Raw genomic sequence first — 25,538 nt, 5'->3', positions numbered from 1 at the left:
GTTTGGTGATGACACCCTATTGATTTTCTATGAGATTTCACCTTTGCAGAAACACATGATAAATTATAGAGTCAGTTACGCTGTGTGGTTACTGTCATTTGAAGCCACACCTGAGCAGAGTAACTTAATGGTCAAGAATTTGTCTCTGGACGAACAGTTCAAATACTTTTTGTGGACCGCTGGCTAAATTAAACCCTTTTTTCAAACCACAACTGCAGAAATGAGATTCTTAATTCAACTTTATACATTTTACAAGGAAAGATAGCATTTACATTTTGATACATTAAGAACAAATAAATATCAAATTCTGTAAAAAAAATCATTTAAATTGATTTTGATGCAGAAAGCATGTATATTAATTCATAAAAATACTCTGTACAGTGGGGAAGAGAAAACATATGAGTAGGTGGATATAATTCTTTTTATTTTAATGTAATTCTGAATTTCAGTCGTGAAAACTCTTAGGAGAGGAAAGATATTTGGGAAAAATTGGGAAATATAATTTCAATATAATATATATATATATATATATATATATATATATATATATATATATATATATATATATATATATATATATATATATATTCACTATAAATCAAGATCTTGTGCAGCTATAAATACTTTGGTGCTTCAAACTTCCCATTCATTGAACCCTGATGCCCTTTTAGTACCTACATTTTTTTTCTCTGCTTGGCATTTATGTTCAACAATTAGGGTGGATATAAAAAAAAAACTGGCTGATGGCATTGTGTTGATTAAGCTGTTTAACTGCTGTTCGCAGAAATACTGGAACCAGTCAGTGTTTGTTCAGTTTTGTGACGAGTAGAAAAAAAGTCAAAGTTTGACTTCTGCAGAGTTGGATAACTTTTAACAGACAGTTAAAAGACAAAACTAATATATGTGCCTGTAGGACCATGTCTGCCATCCAAACATGCAACAGCTCATCAAACATAAGCACATCTGCTTTTCCATTGATGTACAATATATGCACTTTCTGAGGACGCCAACAGAGGTGGAAGAATTTTAATTAGATGTGTTTTTTTTTCTTCAAAATACAAAAACAATTCAAATGACTTGTAATGTTGATGCCTTTTCATAAACTTCTTTGCTTACATTTAGACTCTGCATCAGTAACAAACTTTAATTTGTATGTACTGGAACAGGTGACCTCACAGAGTACAGTGTATCTTCAGAGATAAAGAAACCAGAGAAAAAACAAAGGGAGAGGGCAACAGATACAAATAACAGCATCAGATGCTGTTCATTTTTCAAACAAAGCCTAAAAATGTGTAAACAGGTCTGCATAAGCCAATGATTAATCTGAGAAAACATTCAACATTTATAAGTAAGCAGAACAGCACTTTTAATTATCTGATTTGACTTTCCAGGATGCCACCTCTGACAATTTTCTTATTTTTTTCTAAAAAGAAATCAGTAGAAAGAAGTCAATAAGAACCAAAAGGTGACACCTAGAGGCCGGAGCCTGCCTATTCACCAAAAAGTCCTGCTTTTTTTTTTTGGCAAAGTGAAACAGAAACACAAGCCTCTATTAAGGAGGAGTGGCTGGAGAGTGCTAAACAATGCAGGTACATCTCTGTGAACGTCGGGGGTAAGAACAGAGAGAGGCTGGAACAGGAACAGAGAAGAGGCCGGCGGCAGGTCAGTGCTGTGTTATCAGTCCACAGGTCGCTTTTCACTGTGTTTCTTTGTGAACTCTTCTGCGTTCTTCATGAACTTGGCACGATCTTTAGTGTATTCCTCTGCCAGGTCGGCCCTCAGCGGATGCTCCGGCTGAGGGATGTTCACCAGAGCGATCAGACACTGAATCACTGCAGGACACAAGAGAACACAAGTCATTTATACACACAAATATTTGTTCATACAACCAATGATGTTACAGATGATGGATTTCTCAGTCAATACAATGGAAATTAAAATTCTGACTTCTCTAAAAATGACAAAACACTCCTACAGTAGTGAAATTGAGCAGTGTTTAACTGATACGATTAAATGCTGTCAGTATGTTTTATTTTCCTCTCAGTCTCTCTTGTCGTCTCCTCTCTGCTCTGTGGAAACAACCTGCAGCTCACCTGAAAACTCTGAATTTTTGACTGCTGAGTCAGTCACTGTTACACAGAGGAGCACAAAATTTTTTTTCTTTTTTTTTTTTTTTTTACAGAAGCTGGTGCAAACTGTATATTTTTGGGTAACTGTTATTTTGGATATGGGTCAATATATAATTGCGGGACTTTTTGTAACATAGTTGACAGGTATCATAGTTAGCATTTTTGCTGTTTTCAGGCCTATAAATCAACATGGTCGCCTATAACCAAACACCACATAGCATTTTTAGAGAAAGATTCTTGTAAAATATTATATATACAATTTAGTAAAATTGAAATTGAAAGTTATTTGTAAAGATATTGTAGTAAACCTGTTGACGTGATAAATCCACACTTGACTCACACACTATTTTATGTTAAATAACTCAGAAAGCCTTGGAGTCTGGCCAGGCTTTTCTTCAGGAGGAAATGACATCATGTGGAGCAGGTCATGTGATCTGGAATTAACTCACTTCCTTGAGAGGTGTTTCTGTAATGGGTAACTTAGTTGAAAGTGATTTCTCCAACACAGATAAAATTTGTTATTTTCCATATAAAATTTGATATATTGTCAAAAAAGAAGAATCTGTCATGATTACCTCAACTTAATCAAAAGAACACAATCAAAACATTTTTGAATTAGCTAATTTTATTATTATTTTGCTAATTAGAAGGTGGTTGTTCTTAAATTTGGACGGTTATTTAGCTGACATTCTAGTGATATTCAATCATTTTTTTATTAATAAGTGATTGTTTCCATAATAAATAATTATGGAATTTGTAAAGACATGATCAGAATGAACATAAAAAACATTAGTTTATTTACTTTTAATAAAAATTAATGCCAGACATATTCCATGGACTTCAAAAGTCCCTCAATTATATATTGATCCATAAGCAAAATACCTGATTTGATAAAATATCACATTTGTAACCTTAGATGTGGCTGATTCTTCTGAGGAACCAGCACATCAGAGATGAACAGTTTAAGCATCATCACAATGTTGAAATTCTGACAATACTTTTCTTCAGCTCTGTTTTTTCCGTTTTTTGCTCTGATAAACAGTATAATTTAGGTTACTTTTTAAAGATAACGTGCCTTTCAAACCCAGGGGTGTGTTTTGGGGTTCAGAGGGTAAATAGTTAATCAGATTCTTAAATATCCTAACCATTTTAATTTGAACACAAACTTACACATGCTTAGTAGCACTTTCTAGGACTAAATTCTGTTATATGGAACCTTACTGGTTTACAGCATCTGGATTTTAGCCTCATAAGAGGAGGTTAATGTCTCCTTTTCAGATGCAACCTTTAATCAGCGCTATAAATAAATAGTATATTGATTACTACTTACCCGACTGTTATTTCTGGTACTGACTAGTGAAAGTAACAACGTTTAATCATTTAGTCGACTAACTGTGGACAAAAAAACCTGTAGAGCTTTTTCATCTAAGACCAGACTCCACACACAGGAGAAATACTGCATGGTGGATGCTCTCAGTGGTTTCAGAAAAGCTGCATATATAGATTAGAGCTGCTCAGCTGTGATTAAACTTGCCTATGTGGTTTCTCGGAGAGGAGTTCAGCAAACAGTTACAAAATGTAAATACATTAAAGCATCAAAAATACCAGCAAGGAGGAAGAAAGGCCACATTTGGAAGACAAATATCTGATGTCAGCAGTGAAACACAGACGCTCTTGGCTCACCTTGGCAGGTCCTCGTGGCTGGCTTCCAGTTCTCCACGCTGATGATGGGCAGGCAAACTTGGCCCTTCTCGTCAATGTTGGGATGATAGATTTTTGTCTTGAAGGTGATCTTGGGCGGCTTGAAGGGGTACTCAGCGGGGAAGACAATCTCAATCCGAAAAGCTCCTTTGTCATATGGAGGACAGTCCTTGAAGAAGACAAGGGTTTGTGGATTTGGGAGACAACAGAAAAGTTCAAATTCAGTCATCCTATCTCAGTTAAAATAATGTTGAAAAATGTTCTGGTAATGGTACAGTTTCCTTTGTCTGCAGCTGGCAGGCTGAGCTCTTTCAGATGATGAAGTAAACAAACTTGTGCTGTAGCTTGATGTGTTAAGATAGAGCGTGCTGATGGTGTGATCAAAGGAACACAGCAGCAGAGAAAGCTGCGTTTCCACCTGAACTTTTAGTTCCAGGAATTTTCCAAACAATTAAAGCTTGAGTTATTCTCCTGTGTTGAATCTATACTAGTGTCCTTACGTCATTGGAGCATTTATATTTGTGTGCTGGTGTGAGTCTAAAAAAAAATGTGAGAAGAAGTTTTAAACCAACTAAAAGCTACAATGATCTGATGGTAATTTTTTTCCAAACAAAAATAACAACAGTGTGCCAATACTAATACTTTTACTACCACATGGCTGCTACTACTATTGTACTGTTGTTGCTACTGTTTTGTGTCCAACTGCTCAACATGGTTTGAATTGACCCCCAGGGACAAATAAATTTCATTTGGAATTTAATTCAACTTAATACAATGACAAGCAGTAGCTACTTGATGTAACTCCAGTTCTATGTAGGATCGATACTATCAGCTTCATCCCAAACAGCCAAGGTACTGAACAGGGGCTTGTTCTGTTTGCAAGTCAGGATCCTTTGGAAAAATTTGTGACTTTGCTTGTTTTTCCTCTTTTGTCAGGTAAAATTAGGTTACCTGACACAAACTGAAGTTGGGCTCAAACTAAGAATTGTTTTCATTCCTGTTGATTATTTTCTGTCAATTAGTAATTTGGTCTAAAAAATGTCAGAAAATTGTGAAAAAATGTCTTGTTTTGGCCACAACCCAAAGATATTCAGTTTACTGTCATACGACTAGAAAATAATTCAGAAAATATTTACATTTAAGAAGTTGCAATTTTCATTGCACCTGGTTTCTCTAATGAAAACGCAGGTAGAGGAGCTGACTTAGCCTCAAGAGAAAGTTCCTGTGGTGGAAACTTGACTAATAAAAGACCAGAGTGACATTTGCAGGTACATTCACGTGTTTTTATGGGTTTCAGCATAGTAGGTAATCGACACTAAAATGTTAGCAGGGCACATTTCCTCTTTGATGTTGGATAGTGGGTCGTTCAACAAGCTGCAGGACAGGGTGTGTGCTTTCAGTCAGACAGGAAGGAGAGATTCACCTGGAAGATAATTTAGTTTGTTGTTCGAGCTCAGTGGTCAACTCTGACTTTATTACTTAATGCAAGATTTGATGGGCTGTATTAACTGTGCACAGGACAGGTTTGAATGTCAATATGGGTTCTGTTGCTGGCAAAAAAAAAGCAATTTTCAACTTCATAACAAACAATGTTCTGCTGGTGGATCAGCCTTCACTCAGTGTAATCACCACACTGATTTCAGGCTTTTTCATGATTAGTCTTTATACAGTAAAAGAATCTAGTCTGTGTTACCTTACTTGACAGAAATGTAAGCATTTTCCTGTTATTTCAGACCATTTCATTAGAATAAATATCCATCATGCTTAACTAAATACAACCCAAATTAACTGGTCAAAAAATATCTATATTTTTTACATTCACTTCTTATCATTTTATCTTTTTGCTGCAGGTGCTTCTTCTTTCACACTAGTTAAAACCTGTTATAGGGAGCCAAAAATTCCTGGATGCAAGAAACACTCTGGATTTATTGAAAAGCTGGAACAAGCTGAAACTGTCAGTCAGCAAGGGATAAGGTGATTTTAGCCACAATATAATTTAAGCTTGATGTAACGTTGCCATAAATGTTGTAAAACAACAAATTACCATTTGCAAAGACAGATTTTTGACGTGGACATTATTTACAGTTTTGGCTCATTTTTTTTTTCTTCAGTAAATTTTTCCTGTTATTTTGTTACATATTATCAATATTATCATATATTAACAAAACAGAGAAAATCTGTAAAATAACAGATTGTTAAAAAAATGATAGCTAAAAAAACCTTAATGTATTTACAGTGTACTGGAGGAAGGGGAACAGGGTAGGCTACAGCTGCAGTTCAGTACTTACAGGAACAATAAGGCCCTGCCAGGCCAAAATATTTGACTCATCCACTATAATGTTGCGGAAATGCTTCATCCCAGATTTGCGAAGGTCGTCGAGCTCCTGCAACAAAAACACAATCGATTTGAAAAGCTACTGAACCATGAGATCACAGAGAATATATATGATATGAAAACATAGATATATATTTATAATCCAGACAGCAGTGGAAGTATATTACTTTGTAATACTGTCCTGATGGACCGAGTCCAGAGAGACGGCAAACAGTTGCATAATGAGTCAGATCTGGATCAGTAAGTTTGACCCAGTAAATATTCGCAATAAAATTAAAAATGACTAATAACGTTGCTGCTCATTGACTAAATCGACTAATGGTTTCACCTCTCTGTATTAAAAAAATATTTAGGACTGCAACCAAAAATGCTTTAATTGAATAACATAAATATAAAGAAACTAGAAGTTCACATACACTGTATAAAAGGACACAAACTTTTTTCCTCACTGTCTGACATTAAATCAGACTAAGCTTCTCCTGTTTTAGGTCAGTTAGGATTACCAAAATTGTTTTTATTTGCTAAATGCCAGAATAATGACAGAGAATTTTTTATTACTTTCTTCCAAGTCAGAAGTTTACATACACTAAGATTACTATGCCTTCAAACTCTTTGGGAAGGCCCAGATGATGATGTCATTGCTTTGAAAGCTAGTGATCGGTTAATTGACAACATCTGAATTAATTGGAGGCTCACCTGTGGATGTATTTTAAGGCACACCTCAAACACTGTAACGTGTGACATCATGGGAAAATCTAAAGAAATCATATCAGGAAGACAACTGTGGAACTCCACAAGTCTGGTTCATCCTTGGGATAAATTTCTAGATGCCTGGTGGTTCCATGCTCATCTGTTCACACAATTATATGCAAATATAAACACCATGGGAATGTCCAGCCATCATACTGCTCAAGAAGAAGACGGGTTCTGTGTCCCAGAGATGAACATGTTTTGGTGTGAAATGTGCATATCAACCTCAGAACAAAAGCACAAGACCTTGTGAAGATGCTGGATGAAGCTGGTAAGAGAGTGTCATTATCCAGAGTGAAGCGAGTCCTGTACTGACATGGGCTGAAAGGCTACTCAACGAGGCAGAAGCCATTACTCCAAAAGCGACATTAAAAAAAAAAGTCAGATTACTGTTTGTAAATGCACACAGGGACAAAGACCTTAATTTTTGGAGATATGTGCTGCGGTCTGATGAAACTAAAATCGAACTGTTTGACCATAATGACCATTGCTACATTTGGAGGAAAAAGGCAGAAGCTTGCAAGCCTGAGTACACCCTCCCAACTGTGAAGCACGGGGGTGGCAGCATCATGTTGTGAGGGTATTTTGCTGCAGGAGGGTCTGGTGCACTTCACAAAACAGATGGCATCATGAAGAAAGAACATTATGTGGAAATATTGAAGCAACACCTCAAGACATCAGCCAGGAAGTTAAAGCTTGGACGCAAATGGGTCTTCCAAATGTACAATGACCCTAATCATACCACCAAATTAGATACAAAGTGGCTTATGGACAACAAAGTCAATGTTTTGTAGTAGCCATCACAAAGACCTGCTCTCAGTTCTGTAGAAACTTTGTGGGCAGAGCTGAAAAGGCATGTGCGAGCAAGGCGGCCTACAAACCTGACTCAGTTAAACCTGTTCTGTCAGGAGGAATTGGCCAAAATTCCAGCAAACTATTATGAGAAGCTTGTGGAAGGATACCTAAAACATCTTACCCACGTCATACAGTTTAAAAGCAATGCTACCAAATATTAAAGAAATATAGTTACATTTCTGACTTCGAAGAAAGTTATAAAAAAAATTCTCTCACTCATTATTCTGGCATTTAGCAAATAGAAATAATTTTGGTAATCCTAACTGAGCTAAAATAGGGAAAGTTTAGTCTGATTTAATGTCAGACAGTGAGAAAAAAAGATCACCAAGTGGATTTTTTTTCCGAAAAACACTAGATGATGGAAGGTGAAGTTGACAAGACAAACTTAATAAATAAATTTAGTTGTGTTAAAAGAAAGTTTGCTGTAAGATAAACTGAGTATTTTGGGATTAAATATTGACTAATCAATATTCAGCTGCAGGCCCAGTCATTTCCTGTGGTTGGTATTTGTTCTGTTTACTGACAACAGGTAGTAAACCTGAGCAGCCTTTTCTGCTTCGCCTTGCCAGCAAGAACTTATCTTCTTCCTCATTCACCTGAACTGTCAAACTGGATAGTTGGGGGATTTCAGGAAGCTGTGACAACACTTCACGGATGTTTTCACAAGAGGGTGAATTCCTCACCACAGAGGATTTGGTATGTCAGACTCGAGGGATCAAAAACAAAAGTGAAATGGTTAGAGAGCTGGCAGCAATTACAATCAAGTCAAAAGGGGTTTTAAATGGAAATCAGGAATATCGCAGTAGAGAAACAAGGGATGTTATCTTGGTCCCGCGCACATACATAACAACGGTAGTAGTCCAAGTATTCATTTTCATTACTACTAAATCTTAGGATTTAGGACATTCTAGTTGTGCCATACTGCTCAGAACACATTTCTGAGTTCTAACCACTTCTAGCCATGGTTATGTTGTTTTCACGGAGGTACAGGATTTTATACTGTAGTGAAAAAATGAGCCCACAGTGAGGAAAATTGTGACAGGAGCAAAAAACACTCAGAAACAGCTTGAAGTTCAGGAGCTTAATGATATTCAAGCTACATAAAAAGAGAAACCAGCAAAAACACCAATATTCGGTAGCTTTTGGTTTAAAAACGACTCAAACTGGGAGGTAATTTTCTTCTAAACGATCAATCGACTAATCGCTGTAGGGATTGATTATTTGTTTAAGCGCAGCCGAGGTCTGACGTCACGCCCCAGCCCCAAAGTCTCCATGTTTTCGTCTCAGCTGCCTTCAGACGGTGACAACGGCTCAAAGAGCTGTCTCTAACCCAGCGTTTGCTCGCCTCTGCCTGCAGACATCCACACAATCCGGCTCGGCTGACAGCCCTCTGAAAGTGCTGAATCACGGCCCGCTGCCGCCTCAAACTAACTAACGGGTTCCCTCTCAGTCACAGTCAGTCGGACGTCATTATGCTTTCATTTTGTCGGACACACGAACCACACACACCCAGACATTTTCTCTCGGTCCACAGCGACGTAGATACACGAATATAGTCGAAACAAGTCGATTAAACGCTCTCAAAGTGGAATAAACAGATTAATTTCGGATTTATTTTTACCTTGCATAGTCTCCTGGTCGTAGTCATTGTGATACCGAGGTTGTCTTCTTCTTCTTCTTCTTCCTGCTTCTGTCGTTTCCTCTTCTTCTTTCGAGTTTGGTGAAAGCGGCTGAGGGGCGGGGTCCTGCTGCGCTAGCGCCTCCTATCAATCCGGAGGGTGTAGGACAGACCGGGGCTCAGGATCTGTTTTCAAGAATATCAAAGTGGGTCAGTGATAGTTGTCAGTACCTTTAAAGATAGATAGTAAAATAAAGATTTTAACGCCAACTACTATCGGTTAAAAGCGGGTCTGAGTTCTGTACGCCTGTACTCAGGGCAGAAGTTGGAATGCCCTAAAACCTGCCTAAGAATCCTTTCAGTTTTAAAATTTGTTTTCCCAGCATCATAGTAATTCACGCGATAAAAGGAACAGCTAACAGCTAAGTCGGCGTACTTTGTTCAACTAAAACGGTTTTCATCTCACTGTATGCATTGTAGGCACGGATTGGAATACATCAGAACTTGCCTGGGAATCATTGCGTTTTTAGTACAGTTTTAGTGTCAAAGAAATTCAGTAATAGTTGTCAGGATACCAAATGGTGCACCATGAAAATAAGCTGCTAAGAGCTAATTCGGCCCAGGTTACTTTCCAAAAAATAACCACATTTAGGCATAAAAGGTTCTCAACTCTGTGTGCGTCGAAGCAAAAGCAAACAAATGAATTGCCCAGGACTTTGCCGCCACCCGGTGGCACTAACGTGTTACTAACCAGAGGATAAGCCCAAATCAAAACAGGGTAGAGTTGGGATTTTATGGCTCTTTGAAAGGAGCCGGATCTTGAGGAGCCTTTCCTTTCAAAGAGCCGTTCAAAAGACTGACTCGTTGTTATATTCATTTATTTTTTAGAAGTCAACCAGGGGAAGCTCGTTTTTTATCAAGGAAACAATCACTGGTAGAGGTTATAAGATACGATATGGATCAGAATAATTCAAACTTATACATTCCACCAACATATACTTTATATATACTCTATTGAACTTTATATATATATATATATATATATATATATATATATATATATATATATATATATATATATATATATATATATATATATATATATATATATATATATATATATATATATATATATATATATATATATATATATGTCATCATTTGGTGGTCATTTGTATCCCTTTGCAGGTAGTTTGTCACCTTTAGGTTGCCTGTGTCGTTCTGTGGTCATTTTATGTCTCTTATTAATCATTTGATATCTTTTTCTGGTCATTTTAGGTTTCATTTTGTCCATGTTGTGTTTTTTTCTGGTCATTTTGCACTTTTTATTGGTAATTTTGTATTCCTGTGCTATTAGAATTTATTTTTTATATTTCATTAAATTGCAAAAATGGTGTAAAATCTCAATTGTTGTTGTTGCTGCTGCATTTAAGGCTCGCAAAAATGGTCATTTCGATTTTTTAGTAAACTCCATAACTGTACATTCATATGTATTGTATACTATTATGATATTATATTGCGAAAATGAACATAGCTGTCTGAAGGAAGTACATGAGCACCACTATGTGCAGTTTGTGTGCAGGTAAAGTCAGACTGCCTCCAGCTCTGAGGCTCACTCTGACCTCCCGACAGTCTGTGCAAGATGGCCGCCTGAGTGGAGCTGTTCTTCTCCAGTAAAACTAATCCAGCGGTGAGCTGCTCGGACTGCTTCAGCTGTCTGCTCAGAGGATGACACGACGACACCGTCTGCTCCTGATTTAAGTCTTAAGGAGAACAGAAGCGTGGAAGTCATGGAATAAAACAGCGCTGGTAAGGAACCAGAAACAAACCGGGTTAACAACCCACAGCTAGCTCTCTATATTAGCCAGCTAACGCGTCCAATAACTACTAACAGGCTAACTTTAGATTCACCTGCTTTTATAACTCCAGCTGACAAACTGCAGGCTGTTTATCGATGTAAACAGTTAGCCACCGACACCTATATAACTAGCACCGAGGGTCACTGTTAACTGGGTTTGTTTAGGTGAAATGTTGCTAATGTTTTCTGCTAACGCTCTCATACAGGCTGATTAGCCTGTTTGCTAATTTCGCACAGAGAAGTTCGCTTTCACACCGACACTGAAACATGTATGTAAAAACTGCTTTTCTGTGATATATAAAAACGTGCATTAATGAGGCGAAGTCGTAAAAACAGTTAGATAACATTGGTTAGGTTGCCATCGGTGCTCCAGGGGTTTCTTTGAGCCGTCAGGTTGTGAGACTTCAGCTGTAAACATGTAAAGTCAGTGTCTTTGTCCTGTTTGTCACGGTGTCCTCACAGTATTTAGACAGAGCGACACATTTCGAGCAGCAGAACTGGCTGACAATGATATAAGCCATAACCAACCATAGTTCACTCAGTATTTACACAGTTTGCCTTCCTTAGCCAAACCCTACCTGTCACCAGGTACCAGCAGTTTGTTAAAATTTGAAGAATACTTCATAAATTGTCAAGTATCAGACGAGTCTAATCAACAACTACAAGTTAATCGACTTTGATTATCAACCGTAAGGATGTATTTAATAATAGCGACTTCCTTCTTCCGTAAATATTTATCCTCCGTGGTAACTAGTTATTGAGTGACAGCAGCAGACAGGAGGCATGGAAAAGCTCACTGTGGAAAAAGGAGACATCAGTGTGGTTTTAGTGTTTGCAACAACTTTCTTGTTGGCTGTAGGAACAGTTTGAATTCCATTTATTGCAGAAAAACACAGAGTCAAATGTATCATCAAATTCAAACCTCAGACTCTTTGAAAGTAATCTAATGCATAAGATTTGTGACCCGAGGAGTGGACAATGAAGCAAATTTGACATAGACAGACATTCTTTGCTTGCTTATCATAACCTAAAACTCAAATTAGAGATAAAGGTTATCACGGTGATGGTTTTAAACTTCAGTCAAGGTTTTCATTATCACACATAGAGCACACTCTCATAAAAGGTGACATTTGACATGTAATTTGACACTTCCTCTGCACAGAATGAAACATTGGCATGATGTCTACTTGAGTCAGATGAACAAGTTATTGCAGTGGAGAGCTATGAAGAACATATATTACTATGGCAAATAGCAATACTGTTACTGTAATAGATGCAGGAGAAAAGTGTTGGTATGAAAGTGTTAGTGTTTATTTTACCACTCTGAATGCAACCACTTATTTCTGAAGTCACACAGCACACTAGAGCTGTTAAGCTTTAAATTTCATACATTTAAACACCCCTGCCTTTTGTAATATGGCAGCTGGGATAACCCCCGTGTGACCATTGACATGATAAAGCAGCGTACAGAAAATAGATGGATGGGTGGACATTTGACCATGATATTTAACAAGTGCATTGAGGTCAGATTTTTTTTTCCCATAATGAAAGAGACGTGGAACTAACTTTTAGACAAATAAAAGTGAAGTTCTAGTTATTGAATATTGAATATTGAATTGAATATTCTCTGTGATAAATGCCAATAGCCTAATCAATTTTAGCTGCATTGTAACCTGCAACACCAGAAGTGTATAACAGGCTTGGTAACAAATTAGGACAACCATAATTATTAATTTTCCCCATCACCCACTGAATGCACGTAGGCTCCCGTAGAACCACAACGCAACACATACAGTTTGCCTGCTGTATTTGCACTGCTTTGTTTAGTGGAATTAGTAATTAACATCTCAACAGATGAAATCTGTTCCCTGAGCTGAGAATCTGTATTGCTCAGAGAGAATATTGTCGGGAAAAGAATATGTGAAAGTTATTGTAGCTGATTTAAAACCCAAACTCTAAACACACCTGTGCAGCAGGTTACTTGTACAGCTTCAGTTACATTTGTGATCTAGCAGGTTAAATGAGAGCCACCTTTGTGACACTAAAAACTCTGGATTTAGGCTTAACTTACCTCCTTAACACATTAATCTTGTTTCATAGTACAACACTGTTTTCTAATTGCAGCATCATCAAGAACCTTATCTTTTACAGACTTCTGCTGTGTACTTAAGGTTCTTTTGAAGACAGCTGCTTGTCACTTTAGAACAAGGCCTTTTCAAAATGACAATTCAGACTCTCGTTATCAAGCAGCCCATTTTTAGAAATATTTTGATGTTTTTCTTCCACTTTGTTTTCAGTGAGATATTTTCAGCCACTTTAAAGATGTGCTTTCTTAGAATTTGACCCATTTTCATTCTCAGTAATTATTCCCCAGTCCTGATATTACAGCTCTGTGAGTTCAGGCAGTGTTTCAGATAAAACATTTGTACTTAAGGAATGATGAAGTGATAAAAAGCTGGACTTGCGTGCAAGTTTTGTTTGTCCTGTGGCTGTTACTGATTGTGAGACTGAAGCTGAACTTTGTGGGAATTATAGTATTATCAATCCGCACTTCTGCACCACTATTTGTGCAGGCTTCCTCCTTGTAATGTTACACAAGAGTTGAATTGAGGATGTTAATGAAAGTTTAAAGGTTTTACTGTTTCATTTTTTGGTTCACACTTCCCTGTACTATTACTTGTGGAACTAAGAAAGTCTCATGACATTGGCCTCATGTGGGCAAACCTCCCACAGATATAGTTAACTGATGATGAAAGAAAATCACATGATTGAGCTTGATATGCCTGCTCTGAAACTAGTTTGTGTGGAGGTAGTGGTAAATGGTTGTTGTTGTTGATGCAGGTAGTGTACGCTGTTGACTTTTCAAAATTCAGATCCAAATCTGTCTCATTTATAGGCATATTCTAGATGTTTTGAGGCTGTATTTAAATGCAATTTTAATATTTCCAACAGTATGTGAGGACTAACAGAGTGACAGCAGCCAATTTAATACTTTACTGCTTTTGCGATGCAAATTGTTGACTAATATTAGATGTTACAAGTCCTCTTTATTTAGTTTTGCACCTGTCTTGTATATGTATATTGTCATCTGCAGGAGATTTCTGAGATTCGTTAAAGCTATGATGCAAACTAACTGTATAAGGTCTTTTTAGCTGCATGGACAATATTTATTTAGTCTGACTAGAAATTCAACGTAATTGTTCACATAGATGATAAATTGAGTGATCTGACAAGATGCACAACTAAATGCCCCAACACGTTTTAATCATACTATACGTGTTTGACATGTGGTCCTGCCCCCTGTGAAGCATCTAATCAGCTGGAAATTAAACAAAAGAGGAGGAAGATTAAGCTTTTTGCAACATTAATTGAGTAAATTTAATCCATTCAGTTGAAGAAAATGATCAGGATGGACCCACATCCTTTTCAGGGAATAGATTTTGTGTTCCTGCTGGTCTTTTTTTTTCTTAAGCAACACGTTGTTCTCCTGTAATCCTTGAACAGGAGCAGAGTGCAGGAAGACCTTTATGGCTAATAATGGTAAACTGTTTTCCCCTTAATCTGGCAATTAAAAAACAGGAGCCAGTGGATGAAAGTCTGAAGCTGGCATGAGAGTTGTTCTCAAAGACTTTTTACCAGCTAGCAGTGGAACATGGGCCAAACATACCTAGAAAAAAAAAAAGGTTTCTAACTCTAATCATGTCAAAACATCTTAAAAGTTGTCTTTTTCTGATGGAAAAGTTTGCATTACAGTGAAGTCCACCAGTTTAGTTAAATATGTACACAGTAATGTCACAGTTCAGCTGCATGAGAAATCAGAAAGTTCGATTTGTAATCTGGCCCTAAAATCATCATCTGGACTGTTGGCAGCTCAGCGTCAGGGGTCTGTGTGTCTGTCAACTACATCTAGGTTGACCTAGTAAATATTTATGCAGCTTTAAGGTGTGGCTGGCTGCAGTTTGTCTGATTGTGAAGTCTGATAACGATGCTGCCTGGTTAAGCTACTTTTGTGATTTAGTAGTTAAGGCTGAATTATTCTTTGCACTTTAAAATCTAATGACATATCTGCCGCTTTGGTAGTATAATTTGACATGCTTGACTTTGTTTTTGTCCAGTCATGCCGTTGCTATGAAATTGACCAGCATGCTTCGCTACACGTAGAATAAGTAAACAAGACTGTCACAGTGGGTTAATGTGTCAAGAAATGACCTACTTTCTTGCTCCTTAAGTAGATTTGTACACTACCACACAAAGCCAGACAATATTAGCCTAATACATAACATAGCATTTGAAATAACACTTAAAAAAGCGAAACATGAATATTACTACCAGCCTTTTTGTTTCATCTCAGGAATCGGAGGGGGTAAAGGGCCCTTTGTTGTAGCCCAGTATGGACAGCTTCTTTAAAGCAGCTGTATGTGATCTGGACAAACTGCTTGATGACTTTGAGCTCAATACTGGTAAGATCACTCACAAAACACATGCATACTAACAGCTGATGATTCATTGTTAATCCATCAACTCCTGTAAGCAATTTAACCATTTTGTGATTTGTCTGTCAGAGAATGTGTCTTAGATTTGTTGTACAACAAAATTATGCCACCAGATGAAGCCTCTTACTGTCTAATTAAATGGAGTTAACAGGTGTGTTTTTCAGACCCCATGTAAGAGTTCTACAAATTGTAAAGCAAATGCTCTTTGGCACGTAAGGAAGAAAAACTGCCACCTGTCATCACTTGTCATTTTGATGAAGACAATAGTAGAAAGTTGCAAACGTTTCTTAAAGTTATTCTCTGGTGGTTGTCTTCTTTAACTAGCCATCTGAGGCTCATGCTAAATTAGCATGTTGATCAGAAGCAGTGAGCAGCTGCTGGTAATTACTTTGATAATTCCCACAGGGAAACTGCTCTGTAAACAGTTGTTCAAATATGTGTAACTTACAAAATTTTACAAGAAAACATTAGGGTACAGAGTAGATGATGGTACATGTGGTTCCTGAATTAACAAGAGGGAAATGTAAACAACAACCAAGATGGCATGTGAAAAATCCTATGTAGTGTCGATGTAGCCATCCAGCTAACGGTCCCAATATGTGAGCTCTGATGTGACCAAAGTGGCGGCATTTATTGTTAATAAAAGTAGCAAGCATTTAACTACTTTCCAACCACTTTTGGATTTGGGGTTCAGAGTAATTCCCAAAGCCGTGTCAGTGAAATGCATAAAAGTACACTTAGTAAACCTCAAGAGCTCCAAGTGGCTTCTGGCCATTTTTTCCTCCTGTCACATCTTTCCTCATTGTGGACTCATGTTTTTTAACAGAGTAAAAACTGCATCTTGATAGAAACAGCTCAACCATTTCTAAAAGTAGAGAGAAATAGAAATGTCATCTTTGCAGTCTTATTATTGTATTACTGAAAATTATTTCAAAGTTAGTTATGATATTTTTTAAGTGTATGTGGGTTTAACTTTGATCCTTTTTTTTTTTTTTTTTTTTAAATTACAGAGGAACTTGAGTGCAAACCTGTTTTCCTGAAACCCTCAGCATACCCCTTCTCCTCACTGGGCCCTCAGTGTTTACCCTCAGAGGGGTCCTCCATCCCACCGAGCCTTCCTGACCTGAACTCTCTTCATTATGGCTCTGCCACCGGCTGCCCCGATGGCTCCAACAGTCACAACCGTGGCGCCGATGACAGAGAGGTCAGAGGTCAACCTCTCACCGGGGTCGACCTACTGTCGTCTGTGGACCGCAGGCCAGCAAAAAGCTCCGCCCCTCCCTTGCCGGACAGAGCTCTAAAGCCAGTGTGCGACCTTGTAAACGACACTAGTTCGGCCATCCTGGTCAGAGCCAACAGCCACGATGCTTTCAGTGAACTGGATGTGGCGGAAAAGCAAATGGAGGAGGAGGAGGCACTGCTGGTGGACTTCGAGTGCCCTGTGGTGACAGAGGAGAAAAGTGGAGTAAGCCACAGTGGTGGCTGCAGAGAAATCCAGGAGGAACAAGCCTCTGCAGGGAACGATGTACAGTTGAGCTTGGACTCCCAGGAGCAGAGCGGTGGATACTCTGCCTCACTCAGTCTGCTGGACGTCATCCTTCCTGCAGCAGCGGAGAGAGGCTGCGAGCCCACCGATGATTCACTATCACCAACAAGTAGTGAGCCAGCTGGTAGAGAGGAGGACAGTGAAAGAATGGCCAACTCTTTAGACCACAGTGAACCAGAGCCAGTTAATAGCACTCAAGAAACCTCAGTGAATGAAGAGGATGAGCCGCGTGAAACCTCTGAAGCAGAGTCTGCTGCAGGAGCCTCGTGCAGTGAGCCAGTGGGCTTGTCATGCCTGCCCATAGCTGTGTCTATGTGTGGAGCTCTGGTTAATCCAAAGACCCCCGAAGATGAAGTTACAGAGCAGTGTGATGAGCCGGATGTCTCTGAGAGCACAGAGGCAGACTCTGTGTCAGCTTTGGAAGCTGGGGGAGACGGCTCACATTTAGAGGAACCAGGTAACTCGTATGTGCCTCAGCTGATTGCAGAGGACAGACTGTCTCCAGAGGGACAGCATGTCTCTCCTGAACCTGCTGCAGCTGTTACTCCTGCAGACCTTCCCTCTTCAGAACCCAGCCCGGTGGATCCTCCAGAGTTTGGCTTTGAGTATCTGCCTGAGAGTGACCAGGCTGAACTACTGGTTACAGACGAGGAGTTGGATGCTTTCCTGCAGGCTCACACTGAAGCAGAGCAAGGTGCAGGCATTTCTTACTGCAGCAGCTCTGGAGATTTTATCCAACCTGAGTCTCTCTCAGAGTCAGACGGGGCTCTGGAGGAGAGGGTGGTGGAACAAGAGCTGAGGAGGTGTGGCCAAGCGAGGCTGGAGGAGCCTTGTCCAGAAAGTGACAGAATGATTTGTATATCTGTAGAGGGAAGCTTAAATCCTGGTGCTCCATCAGTATCACAGGACTCTTGCCAAGAAGATTTGTCCGGGGTGAGCGATTCTTTGACCAGCAACACTTTCCAGTCCCAGCACAGGAGTAGCCCTGATCAGCAGCCCTCCTATGGAGGTGCCAGACCTAAACAGCTACACTACCAAACTGCCAGATCTCCACCAGCAGGAGAAGAAGGAGAGGAGCAGGCTCAGACACTCAGTGCTTCTACAACAGGAACAGAGGGTGAGGAGAGTTCACCTGTTAGCCCCGGTGTAACAGAAGAGCCTACAAACTTTAGTCCCACATATGCCACTCAGGAGTACAGTGAGGGGTATGATGAACTCTCAGAGCCCCCACCTTACCCCGGGGAGTCTCCCACTGACGGTGCCAGGGCGGTGAACTGGAAGAGGGATGGAGTGGAGGAGCTGGGGAGCAGACAGCCAGCTTGGGTGCCAGACTCTGAAGCTCCCAACTGTATGCACTGTTACCAGAGGTTCACTTTTACCAAGAGGCGGCATCACTGTCGAGCCTGTGGGAAAGTATGTCACTCACTGAATCCATTTTGTTTTACATTGAAATATGTGTGAAAATCCTTGGACATTACAGGCCAGCTGTAAATACAAATTCTAATTAATCTGTCAATTTTTTTTCTTAAATAATCAGTTAATATTTAAAGGGGACATACTCAAGTGCTTGTTTTCGTTGACTTGCACTTACAATTTTAAAGATATTCATTTTATTATTATGGGAAACAGAGATAACTGACAAACACTGGCACGTAATAAGCTGAAACCAGTTTATTTATTTTTTTTTTTTAAAGTTATTTTTTTGGCCTTTTTTTTTTATTAGATAGGCGTAGTGAGAGAGAGACAGGAAACAGGGGAGAAGAGTCGGGGGAAGACATGCAGCAAAGGGCCGCGAACGGGAATCGAACCCGGGCCAGCTGCGTCGGGGACCAGCCCCTGTACATGGGTCGCCCGCTCAACGCGTTGAGCTATACGGGCGCCCCGGAAACCAGTTTATTTTTGAGACTTTGCCTTAAAAGATTCCTGAACTCCAAGCGGTTTCTGAGCATTTCTTGCTCCTGTCACATTTGCCCTTACTGTCGGCTCATTTTTCAGTCCTGCACCTCAAAGGAAACAGCACATACATGGCTAGAAGTATAGAAAACTCAAAAATCTCTTTTGTTCAATATGACACAGAATGCCGTAAGTCATAAAAAAGAAAAAAAAGTTAAATTCCTCAGATTATGTCATTATTTTACATAAAAACACAAAATCAACATGTATGTCTTTTCAAGTGCCAACAGGTGTTACAAATAATTAGGGCTGCAACTAACGATTATTTTAATAATCGATTAATCTGCCGATTATTTTTTCGATTAATCGATGAATCGGATAAAAAAACAACACATTTTTAATTTCCGCCGCTTTATTCAGAAAGAGAAGATTTGGACTGACAGAGCAAATAAGATCATTGAAGCGAAGCCTTCGTCTTCAACCATCGACAGAAGCCTCATGCCAGTGAGCATCATGTTGAGGATGCTCTCAGTCAGAACAGCTGCTTGCTGTGGTGGACATGATGTCTTGCTCATCATGAAGCCTGTCATTGTTTGCTGTTCAAGAAATGAGAAAGATAGTATAGTTTGAGTATGTATTATAGCACAATTTACAACAACTCAGTAATTATCTTGTTTTATTTGCAGTATTAGGTTAAGGCAAGTAAGTAGTCCAAAGAACAAAACACAAAGTACGCATGCACACACACACACACGCACACACATATAGATAGATAGATAGATACATAGACAGACAGACAGACAGACAGACAGACAGACAGATAGATAGGACAAGCACCATAAAAAATACTACATACTAAATAAGTTACTTTAACCCCTGTTTGGTCTAAATGCAGTTCATCCTGCCTCACTCCAACACAGACCAGTGTCTTCACTCAGACTTTGTGAGAAAATTAAAACTTGAGGCTTAATCTTTAAATTATTATCACCATTGTGGGCAAGTTACGTTTATTTATAAAGCATATTCAAACCTTGCTTAAGCTGATTAAAGTGAAATAAAAAGTTTCACACACGCGCGCGCGCGCGCGCACACATACACACACACACACACGTGCCCTATCACTGTCATTAATCAGCTAACAAACGCTAGCATCAGGAGAGCTACCAGAGAGACTAACGTTACGTTTCCTCACTGTAAAACAGAACAAACGTAGGATAATGTAGTGACTTACCTGCTGTTGAGCTCCTTCATCCTCATTGGCGACTCCAACGTGTTTCCGTTTCAGGTGCTGCATCATCATCGTGGTGCTCCCGTACATCATATCACTTTCGTAAAGCTTGCATGCTACGCGTGTTTGTTGTTTTGTGAAGCGTGAAATGCTGCCACAGTTTTGAGGATTTCGGTCTGACTATTTTCTCCGTGTCGGTCATGTTTGGTTGAAATTACTCTGAATTTACTTTCGCTTTGCCGCCACCTCGCTCTGTTCAACTCGCTCTACAGGTGGAGTTATTTAAAAAAAACAAACTTTATTTCAGTCAGCCAGCATTGACAAAGCTCTGCAGGTGAAGTAGACGCTCCGCGACATGGCGAGTGACGCACGAATCGCGCGACACAACGAATCGATAATGAAATTCGTTGCCAACGCTTTTAATAATCGATTATTATCGATTTTATCGATTCGTTGTTGCAGCCCTACAAATAATAGAACAAAATGGTGACTATGCATACCATAGATATTTTACTACTTAAAAATGAATTTGCTTTCATACCTGTCTCCTGGTCTGTGTAAGCATAGCCTTCTGCTCTATTGAGCAATATAACAGACAAGTTAAAGTGCTGTTTGCAGACTTTACAATCAACGTCCATCACTTTGAACAAAATACAGCCACACCAACAACTTCTTTGACATGGTGTCAGTTTGGAGCTGACTATGAGTTAACGTTCAGTAACTGTTAGAGTTGAAGTTGTGAAACCACAGGGGTGTTCACTGGTAGTCTGTTCCTCCTCCCGCCAATAAATAATGAATTAATCCTGGAACACTTGTTAGATGTAGCACCTTTCTCCTGGTTAAAGTAACACTGGAAATTGTCAGACTAATGACAATTTGGTCGAATAAGGGCATACATACATACAGAGATGTGTTTGTGTGTGTATATAAGCAGAATAGAGCAGGACAATAAAAAAAATGCATTCCATTTAGTACAAATAAGTTACTGACAGAGACATACTTTTGTTTATTGACAGCTCTGTTAGTGTTTAAAATACATTTTAATCCTATAGGTCTTATAGCTCAAGTCCTTGTTTCACATCCATTGGTCCTTTTAAATATATAACTGCAGACATGAATGAATGAGACATGACTTGCGTGTTTTAGAAATAGTTAAATAAGACAGATTACATCCCAGCACCAAATATAGCACAGTGATGGAAGCAGAGAGCATGAGTCAGCAGTTCTTTTTCCAGCTTCTCTATAGATCTCCACAGAACCGTGTGTCCTAAAGCTGCAGCTAAGTCCTTTAAAGGCCAGTGATTAAAACAGAATTAGAGTGGACCGTTTAGGACTTGTTATTGTTCACAGCACGAGCTCATGCTGTCTACGGGACTCCATACACAAACACATTTGGACATGCTGTGAATTGTTTTGTTTTTTTTTTCTTATATGTCCTTTTCTCTGCTTTGTGTCAGGTTTACTGTGCTGTGTGCTGTAACAGAAAGTGTAAGCTGAAGTATCTGGAGAAGGAGGCTCGTGTGTGTGTCATCTGCTTTGATACCATACACAGAGGTAAGACCTTTTTTTATGTCTAGATACAAAAGCTGATTCAACTAATGCTTACATGTTTATTTATTTAGATCTCCATTAGCTTCTACCACAGTGGTTGCTATTCTCCTTGAGATACTCAAAATGCATCCTAATAAACACATGAAAACATCTTAATAAACAATCAAGTAAAGCAATCCAAAAATAAATGAATAGTCATCCAAGTTGCTTTAAATATGTTCAGTTATATATTGCCAAGATACGTTTTTATTAGGGATGCACAGTGATATCGGCAAATCATCAGTATCTGTCGATAAAGGCTTTAAGTAAGTTTTAATAAGTTTTGTCTTGTTTGAAAATGTTGCATAAAAATAAATATGGCACATTTTGCTTACAATTTGAAGTAGTCTGCATCTGCCAGTGTGCCAGTAGGATGTGAGAAGGTATAACATGTTAATTCCATTACAGGATAGACATGTTGTTCTCTGCTATTAGGTAGTAATATATGTCCTTATCTTGGTATCAGCAGTTGGCCAAAATGAGTTGGAAATTGGAAAATAACACATCAGCTAAAATCTGTCACTTCCCCTACACCTGCAAATGCTAGCTAATTTTCTGTATATGTAAGGCAGTGTTGAGATGCCTTGAACAGAAATGATTTTTAGAGAAAATTAACTTTTAGGTAAAAAACTGTTTGTCTTTACCTAAGAAACATGTGGGTTAACTATATGTTTGATACGGACAGTGCAGCCTTTCAGATAATGAATCATTTGTATCTATAACACTGCTTTCTTAATAAATAGAAGCCAAGCGTAGTGAAGTTTAACTTCAACATAAACCATTTGACTGAACAAATGGGGTTAGAACAGCCCTGCATTTTCCCATTTTCTTTATGATATTGTCAGTATGTGTTAATGTCATTTCAGTAGTTGAAAGAGAGATATTTCACGTCTGCAGTGCAGTAGTTGACAGTAGTCATTCAGGAGTTGTTTGAAGTTTAATAGATGATGGAGACGCTTTATTCTTTTCCCCTCTCTCCTCCGCTGTAAAATATAGTCAAACCTTGAAATATAATAAAACTGTCTATCTGCTTATGCATAAGTGTGCATCCAGATTGTTATTTTTCACTAGCCTATTATAAAATCAAAAATGTATTTTTAATATCATAGTTTTTTGAGCAGTTGGCACTGTTGTTTGCACAGACTCACTAATTAGTAGTCAGAGACAGCTTCTCCGTTTATGCATGGTGATCAGTGTTTTCTCTTTAACTTTCACATTTGTGAAGTGTTTCTGCTTACTTTGAGTGTGTAATCAGATGACTGAATTACTGTCACAAGTCATTTTCTCCTTCTGAATCATTTTCTTCCTTCATCTTTGATGGCTCAGTTCTCGTGTCTGATTTGACTTATTTGGATTTTCTCCATGAATCATTTCTGCAGAAGTCAGATGAACCTTCTAACTCGTTTTTACTTGTTATGAAATAATTGCTCCGCCAAGGAACGCTGTGGAGTTGTGTGACAATTGACGTACGTTTGTCCTTCCGTCTGTGCGCAACGTTACTCAAAAACGGAATAACAGATTTGGATGAAATTTTCAGGGAAGGTCAGAAATGACACAAGGACCAAGTGATTAGATTTTGGGCAGTAAAGCAGCTTACAGTCTGGATCCACAGATTTGTTAAAGATTTCTGTAGCTTTGCAAGATTGCAGCAGGGTGCCACTCTTAACTATGGCTACAAGTGAACACATGATTGCGATCCTACGACAAATCAGCTGCTGCGAACTTATCGGGACTTCGGAAATTATACAATGACTGAGCAGCCTTGGCGGAGTACTGCGCTCTCTGAGTGCTTTTCTTGTTTTCTCTGTAGCAATAGAACACATTACAGGAGCCATCAGAAACTCCTGCAAGTTAAACTAAGCTAAACAAACACTTCAAATCTGTCTAGTGCAACAAAGCATTTTCATTGTTTCCGCTGATGCACCTCACATTTAGCAGGTCTGTCTGTGTATATCTTTGCGGCATGGCCAGGTAGATAAATCATTTTGTTTTTAACTTTGGTAAATATGATTTTAGAGCGTCTTATTTTGCTCTTTACAAACAAAATTTTGGTCACACACCTGTCAAAACTGCTGCACTCCAGAAGCTTATTGGAGGCTAGAGGCTTCTTTGTGTACAGCTGATGCTTGTGATGCATTTTTGCAGTCTACTGATAGTCTTCAAGTGAAGCAGTTAGCGGACATCTGTAAATTGTAGCTTAAGAAAAAAACCTGGGTTACACTCTGTTCCTCTAAACCTATATACAAATAAATTCTTAATTTACAATTTAATATTTCAACCAAATTGTTGGAAGCCAGCAGTCAAACCCCACAAAGGAATCATGTATGCAACCTTGCACAACCCACAGCTGTCTTACCTCAATACCACAAAATATAGCAGCTACTTTTTGTAAATCCAGCACCCTGTCAATTTTTAAAAGGTTTGTAGGAGTAACTGAAGAAAAAAAAAGCTAATTTCATTGAATTTGACACAGTTTATAATGAAAGAAGAAATACCCACTTTGATTTACCCATATGCTGAACATTTTAAAGGTGCGTCATTATCTTTCTTAGGGATGTCCCGATCCAATCTCAGGATTGTGGTCGGGGTCAATCAAGGCATTTTTGAACTGAGGAGTATCAGTACAAACCTAAACCTAGTCCTTTATTTACTTGTGCTGTCACACAGGTGTCCTGAAGGGTGAACACAATTTGTAGCAGGATACTAGGGATGTCAATTTTGAATTGTTTTTTTTTTTTAATTTAGCAATCAGCAGCATCATCAATCAATAGTGGATTAATTGATTACACAAATTGAACACGGCAGGCATTTTCCCCTGTGCTGATATTGCTGTTTTAGTCAACCAGCACATGATTTGGACCACAAAATCAGCTCTTTTACGTATCGTACTGAGAAATAGGGCTGTAATCTCAACTCCTCTCAAACACACAAGTTCGGGCCAGAAACCATTAAGCATCACAGAAGTCAGGGACCAAAAACTTGTTTGGGACACTCCAAAATTTTTTTTGTCAGTATTAGATGTATGATTATGTGTCGTAATGAATTAAAGATATAAATGACCTAGTGAGTCAGACTAATACATGACCTGACTCTGTAAGTCTGTCCACATTTTGTATTGCTGTAGCAGCTTTCAGCTCCTCATTTTGGTTTTACAGCTGCAGCCTCCAGATGTAGCAGACAGCTGTTTGCAACATAAAAACACTCTGATACCCACTCTACACTACCTGCCCAGCACCAAAGTGTTGTATAGTGGAGCCTTTAGCTGAAGAAGAGCCAGATATTTCTCCAGTAACTAATGAAGACAAATGCTCTGTATCTGCCCAATGTTTGGCACACCAGTCTAAAACCTAAAATACAAGGTGATGATAATATATACTTCCCAGTAACAAAAAAATCTTCTTACCTGTAATATTTACCAGCTGTAACAGTAAATATTAACATACAAATCACCTTTAAAACCTTAAAATAGACTGAACTCTCTAAATCGCATTAAAACTTAATCACATTTTTATTATGCAGTTGATGAATATTTAAGGCATGAA

The 25,538-nt window shown here is 38.7% G+C and overlaps 2 protein-coding genes across 2 annotated transcripts in view; one reads left to right on the top strand and one right to left on the bottom strand.

The window, feature by feature from the left end:
* Positions 1-1,011: 1,011 nt before the first annotated feature.
* On the bottom strand, positions 1,012-9,530 carry ube2l3a (ubiquitin-conjugating enzyme E2L 3a). Its single transcript, XM_023293136.3, has 4 exons — positions 9,392-9,530; positions 6,119-6,214; positions 3,813-3,999; positions 1,012-1,832 (listed from the first exon to the last, which is right to left on the bottom strand). Exons 1-4 carry the CDS (start codon positions 9,416-9,418, stop codon positions 1,678-1,680), a joined length of 465 nt encoding a protein of 154 aa, XP_023148904.1. The 5' UTR covers positions 9,419-9,530; the 3' UTR covers positions 1,012-1,677.
* A 1,472-nt stretch (positions 9,531-11,002) lies between these two features.
* zfyve16 (zinc finger, FYVE domain containing 16) overlaps positions 11,003-25,538 on the top strand; it is a 32,225-nt gene continuing 17,689 nt past the window's right edge. The window contains exons 1-4 of the mRNA XM_023293133.3: positions 11,003-11,197; positions 15,598-15,706; positions 16,750-18,698; positions 21,864-21,960. Coding sequence (XP_023148901.2) covers positions 15,637-15,706; positions 16,750-18,698; positions 21,864-21,960 — 2,116 coding nt within the window. The 5' untranslated portion in view covers positions 11,003-11,197; positions 15,598-15,636. The remainder of the gene's footprint in view (positions 11,198-15,597; positions 15,707-16,749; positions 18,699-21,863; positions 21,961-25,538) is intronic.

Source organism: Amphiprion ocellaris, chromosome 17, assembly GCF_022539595.1.
Source record: "Amphiprion ocellaris isolate individual 3 ecotype Okinawa chromosome 17, ASM2253959v1, whole genome shotgun sequence".
Lineage (NCBI taxonomy): Eukaryota > Metazoa > Chordata > Actinopteri > Pomacentridae > Amphiprion > Amphiprion ocellaris.
Note: the sequence above shows the minus strand (reverse complement) of the source record. Positions and strands in the feature narration are given on the sequence as shown.

Coding starts and splice junctions, on each gene's coding strand:
- ube2l3a (XM_023293136.3), bottom strand. CDS start 9,418: ATGACTACGACCAGGAGACTATGCAAG. Junction 6,215..9,391: donor CGACCAGGAGACTATGCAAG/GTAAAAATAAAT, acceptor TTTTTGTTGCAG/GAGCTCGACGACCTTCGCAA. Junction 4,000..6,118: donor GGCAGGGCCTTATTGTTCCT/GTAAGTACTGAA, acceptor GTCTTCTTCAAG/GACTGTCCTCCATATGACAA.